This window comes from Calypte anna, chromosome Z (assembly GCF_003957555.1).
Source record: "Calypte anna isolate BGI_N300 chromosome Z, bCalAnn1_v1.p, whole genome shotgun sequence".
In the NCBI taxonomy this organism is placed as follows: domain Eukaryota; kingdom Metazoa; phylum Chordata; class Aves; order Apodiformes; family Trochilidae; genus Calypte; species Calypte anna.
In genome coordinates, this window is record NC_044274.1 from 48,407,290 (window position 1) to 48,413,789 (window position 6,500).

Consider the following 6,500-nt stretch of genomic DNA (forward strand, 5'->3'; position numbering starts at 1 on the left):
ATGGTTAGTTGTAGATGTACAGCAGCCAGAACAGGGAAAAAACACAACATTTGCATTTGCATTCTCATGGTAAAACATCTTGCCTTCTCACATTCATAGAATCAAAGCATGGTTTGGATTGGAAGGGACTTCAAAGATACCCTAGATTAAATGTCCCTGACATGGGCAGGAACACCTTTTATCAGACCAGGTTTTTTAAAAGCTCATTTAGCCTGGCCTTGAATGCTTCCAGGGAGGAGGCATCCACAGGCAACCTGGGCAAACTACATGCCCTTTCAAAAAGGCCCTCTCCAGCTTTTCTGTGGGTCCCCTTCAGGTACTGGGAGGCTGCTATAAGGTCTCTCTGAAGCTCTCTCCTCCAGGCTGAACAACCCCATCTTTCTCAGCCTGTCTTTATAGGAGAGGTGCTTCAGCCCTCAGATGGTCTTTGTGGTCCTCCAGTTGACTCACTCCACTAGGTCCAAGTCCTTCTTGTGTTGACTGCTCCAGAGCTGAACACAGGATTCTAGGCAGGGTCTTACCAGAGCAGAGAGGAAGAATGGCCTCCCTCAATCTGCTCATCATCCTTTTTTCCCCCTGGTCACACTCCTTCCAATTTCCACAGGAGTCTTCCAGTTTTCAGTCAGGACATTGTCTGGGGACTTAACAGCTTTGTTGTGTTGCTTTTCTGTGTCCATGGCAAGCATCAACCGTACGGTTCTTTTCACAGGATGTTCACATAGTATCAGCACCATTACTTTTGAGGGTAAATCTTTGGTCTCTGTCATGAAGCTACGTTCTCCTGGCAGTAAACAGATATAGACTGGGATTTCAGTGCCAAGTGAAGGACTTGTGTATTTTTTGGTTAAAAGGATCCTAGCAGCCTATGCTGTCAGTGGACAGTTCGATCTATAGACTTCTCAAGCTTGGAAATGTTGACTTAGCTTGACACAGACTTAATAGTACTGTGTTCTCTTTAACATCACTTTTACATTCTTCCTATTGCTTTACTCACTGAGCAGTGAACTGGGACCTGAGTTTGAGATTTGGGAAGGCAGTAGGTGGTTATTTGTTGAAGCTTTTGTAGAGAGGCAGAGACATCATTTCATTCACTCACACGCTGCAGGAGCTGGCTCAGTTGCCCAGTGATGACAGTGGTGTGTAACAGCTGTCCTGAGAGGAATATGTAAGAAGGCCTTAGTGTAACACTTTTGGGTCTAGGTTCCTGCAGTCTGGGTACTGTTAGCACTATTAATCATCAAACCAATAATTAAAGTCTTTATGGCTACAGGACACTTAACTGTTCCTGTAGGCAGGAATACTGTTTCCCAAGCACAGCTTGTCTGCTGCTTATTATTCATTTTGTAATGAGTTTGTGCTGGGAGAGTACAAGATTTTTAGCATTCCCTCAGCTATTCTGAGTGTGTCAGTGATGCTTTTCCAGTCAGCATGATCAGTAGTAAGCTGAGCTCCATGATACTGATGTGTGCCACTTTAACAGTGATTCAGCATCTCTCTTTAAGAACTTAACTTTTCCTCGTGTTGACTGGGGAGCTTTTTTTTCTGCATATATAGTGCATTATGTTGTGCTGTAGTGGAGAGCTCTTCTAGCTCCCTGTCTGCCCAGGACAATTAGATTTATGTATAATCAGTCCCTGTAGTCTCATAAGAAAATCTTGGACTTGGATGCTGCCTCTCACGTCCCATGCTGCAAAAAGGATCTCCTTAAGAAACTAATGCTGCCCTCTCTAATAGCAGTGCTGTGGCAGTAGCTGGAAAACATGCTGCATTCAGAAAGCCAACAGAAGAGGCAATCCCTATGAGAGGACACTTCAAGTGGTGGTATTATTCTGGAAACTTCTATGCAAAAGTATCAAAAGCCAGGGGGTTGACTAGCAAGCCGCTGTGAGATTTGTTCTGAGGCCGTAGTTGCCCACTTTGTAATTTATACACCATCAGAGAGCAGGATCGTGTATCCCTGTGATGCATGCACCAGTTTCAGGAAGGGAAGGAAGCATGGAAGGCAGAGTTCAGAATATGGCATCTTCGTACATATGTGCCCCTCAGACAGATCAGAGGTTCACATCACAGGTTGAATGATGTCTACTTCTTCCTGGACCAAACATGGTCTGAAGGTCAATAGGTCAGTAGGTCAATAACTTAACCTTTCAGCGAGTGCACTCTTTGCCTCTAGCAGCCTCAATAACTATGGCTGCTGAAAGGAACAGTATCTTGAGAGAAATGGAGGTGACAGTATTTGATTGGGAAGGTCCATATCTTTGTAGCTAGGCTTTCATCAGGGAGCATTTGGAATTATTTATTAATTCCAGTGTTCTTAGTGTTAATGGGAGCTATAACACAACAATTATCATTATAACACAGCAAGTATCATGGTATTAGACTAGCATTTCTCCCTCCCTTATCATCTCTTCCCACTCCTTACTGCCATTGTAGTTTCTCTCAGCCTGTCTTCTGAAATCACTGGTCTTACACAGCACTACATGTAACATTATTGTGATAATGGCATGCTCATTCTTCCTCAGTAATAATTGAGTCTCCTCAGTGAGAGAAATTATGAGGTCTCTGACAATGGGACTGCCTCATAAAACAGCAGTGCAAGGCTTATTGTCACTTAATTATAATAAAACAAAATTAAACAAGACTCTAAATTAACCCGAATGTCTGTCTAAGCAGTAGGGTCTCCATAACTTCCCTTCTCTGTGGGCTAATGGTGCTGTTAATGCACACAAGCACTAATTCTCTTAATACTTCCTTTTTTTTTTTTTTTTTTTTTCTCTCAGGATGGCAGCACAGCACTTTCAATAGCCCTGGAAGCTGGACATAAGGACATAGCTGTTCTCCTTTATGCCCATGTCAACTTCTCCAAAACCCAGTCACCGGTTAGTATGCAACCTACTACAGTTTATACTTTAAGTTGCTGGTCCTGAACATCACAGTAAAATAGAAGCAAAGATTGACCTCCCACCAGCGGTAAAGGCAGTACAGCACATGAAATTTCGAGTTTATTCGCAAGATAATTTTTATGCTACTAAATGGAATGTACATTTTTAAATACAGGTTGACTGCTAAAGGCAGAGCCCTGGCTGAAGGACACCTCCTTCCCTTTATCTGGAGTACAGATAGCTCACTATGAGGGTTCACTGACTCTGGCAAGTTTTCAGAGGTGCTTCTTGCATCACTGTAATGCTAATTAGTTGACTTGGTCACCAAAACACAGCCAGTAGGTACAGCTGTCCTGTGTGTTCTGACAGTTCTACACCTGCTTCTGAGCCCAAACACACTCTTCTGATAAACTGCTGCGAAACAGGAGCTACTCTCAATCAGTAGGCTGTATGATAGCTGGCACCATTCTTACTAAAATGGAGGGAAAAAAAAGGAAAGATTAAGCTGTGTAATTAAAGGACAGGGACTGAACAGAGTGCTTGTGAGTGCTACGTGGTTGTAACAATTTCCCTTTGATTAATTATTCTTTCCTCTTTTCTAGGGCACTCCTAGGCTTAGCAGAAAGACATCTCCTGGTCCCACCCACAGAGCCATGTTTGAGTAGTATTGCTTGAATATCTGTAAAAATCTCTATGCCATCTGTAAGCTGCTAAATGTTACTGTTTCACTGAGACAGACACTGAATGTAATTGTCTTGTGCCTGAACTCACCAGCAAAGTTAAAGCAGAGATCTAGTACTAAAGATAAAAAAACTGTAAACTTGAAGCAAGCATATAGTTAAGTAGTGCTCAGCTGAGAACTTTAGCCACAATGGTTCTTTTGCTCACCTACTCATCTTTCCATACACTGGCATAAATCCTGTTTTTCTTTGCTGTAGAGAATCCTTTCCTGTGTTATGTACAGCCTAAAACTTTTAAAGCTATCTATGCAGGGGTGTCCTGGTGTCTTCTTTTTAACCATTCTAAAATATATTTATATTTACTGCACCTAGACTTCATCACAGTAACCTTTCCATAAATTTCATTCCAACATGATTTTGATGTTTTTAATTACTTTGAAATTCAGAAGTTGCTGTTGCTTATATAGTCAGCTCCGTGGATCTTGAGCTGGTGGGTGAGTGGGTAGGTATTGGGGATAGAGCCTCTGGTCAGGTCTGAAGTTCACTAAGTAAGTTGTTGCTAATTGGGGATAATGTATAACTTTTTATATGAAAGATACTAGTATCTATAAAATTAACTCGCACAGTATTTTCAACATTTTATATTCCTTAATAATTAAAAAATACATGAAGAATTACATGTCCTGTTACCATATTTTTATTAACTGTGTCAGTCTGTAAGCTCCATACATGTTTATTGGAGAGTAAAATTAGAGGTACTAGCTGTATATTCCCCTTCAGTGGAATTGAGCATAGTTTTTGGTGCGTATTTATGGAATGCTATTACCTTGTCACATTCACTTTAGTCATGTGTATTGAAATGTTTGAAGTGCCTTAGACTCTTGCCATATTTTCAGAATAAAATTTCATTATGCTGTTTTACTCTTCTCCTGTTTTACATGTGATTTTTTTGTCATCCACAAATGCTGCAAATTACAGCTGCAGCAGCAAAACAGAGTAGATCGGTGAGACAAGGCTGGGAGAACAGGGTAGATCAGCCCTTAAAGGCTGGTGATACAAACAGCATCTGTGCCTAAACTAGCTTTTTCCTGCTGACTGGCAAAATCAAAAGGTCTGCCTGAGGCGATACGCCTTCCCTGGTCTTGCACGTGCTGCAGAGGTTGGGCCCTTTGCTGTTTAGGAGTGAAGTGACCTGTTGGCCATGTGAAGCATCACTGAAGGATGGTGTTCCAAGTAGTTTGCTTGAACTGTGAAGTGGTTACCAGCTGAAAGCTTTTTTGCCCTTGAGCCTTGAGCTTGATGAATGTGGTGGGTTTTAGATGGCATTGGAGCAAGTCCTAAACTAGTATCCTTATCAATTCACACTTACCTGATGAGACAGAAACACACCTCAATGCCTACCTTTAGAAGGAACCAAACACTTGTGTTCTTCTGTGTCCTTCCTCCTTCCCTTCATAGCTCCTTACAGAACAGCTTTTCCTACATAGCCCTTTTGAAACGGAGACTGGTCTACATGGACTTCATAGCTTGGGCTGCGTGAAATTTCTCTGAGCTCTGTCAGAGCTGATTTGTTCCAGCTTTTCAGGTACTGTGTGATAACAGTGCTAGGCTGGTACTCAACTGCTTGGACATGTCCTCTGGGTAACAGGCAGGTGAAGTCTCTCTGCTGGGAGGTCACATACAGCAGTCCCAAACAAGGCTTACCACCCCTGCCCCCCCCCACCTTGAGGTCAGGCCCTATTACGCCTATTTTTCCTATTACGCCCTTCTGTGCAATAAATAGTCCTTCTTTCTCGTCAATTAGCATTAATTTTCTGTGGATGCTACCTCACCTGGGTCCTACCTGCTAGTTAAAGAGTTGTCACCAACTTGCCAAATTACAGTGAAAATAAGGTCTTCCCTCTGATGACAAATGGCAGCAGGCAATTCCCCTGGCACACCCAGTCAGACAGTGGCTGTCCTGTACAGCAGGGAGCTGAGCTGTGCCCCATGTGTGCGTCCACCCAGTGAACTGAGACTTTGTCACACACAGAGAATAACACAATCACAGGCTTCCCAGTAAGTTCCTCATTCACTCTGGAGACATGTGGTTTTCTTGTTCAGCGGGATTACTGGAAGCTGGATCTCCCCACCTTTGGCATGGCAAGAGTGAATTCAGTTTCATTTTCAGATCTGCTGATCTGCCACCTCTTGTCACAGTTTGAACTGTCTGGAAAGCAATCAAGATCATCTGTTCTTGTCTTTATGAGTCTGAAGCACACGCAGTGCTGGAGTTAAACAATCCAAGCTGATGAAGTGGAGAAGAAGGATTACTCCTTTAATCTTTCTCCAGAACTTGTTCTGATTTTACAGAAAATCCTGTTCATTTATTTATGCGTGCTTGCCTGTATCTAATGGACTAAATTCTTGTCTGGTGGGAGACATCATATTGCCAAGACAGAATTTGGAACTGGGACAGTGTCACGGTTTAACAGTGGCCCGGCAATTAAACCGAATAACAGACGCTCTCTATTAATGTCTCTCTCCTCCTTGATAAAGAAAGGAGAGAGAATAAGGGAGAGAGGCTTATGGGTTGGAAACTAAACTACACAACTGTAATGAAACAGTAATGATAAATAGGAAAAATTACTAAATATATACAAATATACAGGAAAATGGATACCACATTCCTCCCCCCTTTTTCCCAAATAACTCTCACGTCACCACCGAGGCTGCAGGGCAGCCCTGGGAAAGTCCAGGCTGGACTCCTGGAGTTGGCAGCAGTCGGGAACTGGAGGCAGGAACACACAGATATGGGCTGGCACGGATCAGGACCACAGGCAGACGAACGGACGGGATCCTTCCAGGATGCCGGGTGAAGGAAGGGAAGCAGGAAATCAGGAAATCTGGAAATCCCTCATGATCCCTCAAATTTACACTGAGTGTGACATATATGGGG

The 6,500-nt window shown here is 42.9% G+C and overlaps 1 protein-coding gene across 4 annotated transcripts in view; it reads left to right on the top strand.

The window, feature by feature from the left end:
• Nucleotides 1-4,488, top strand: part of KANK1 (KN motif and ankyrin repeat domains 1) — a 50,109-nt gene extending 45,621 nt beyond the window's left edge. For all 4 annotated transcript variants that reach the window (XM_030466858.1, XM_030466859.1, XM_030466860.1 and 1 more), the window contains exons 10-11: nt 2,781-2,879; nt 3,485-4,488. In XM_030466858.1, the coding sequence (XP_030322718.1) occupies nt 2,781-2,879; nt 3,485-3,547 (162 nt within the window). In that variant the 3' untranslated portion in view covers nt 3,548-4,488. The remainder of the gene's footprint in view (nt 1-2,780; nt 2,880-3,484) is intronic.
• The last annotated feature ends 2,012 nt before the right edge of the window (nt 4,489-6,500 follow it).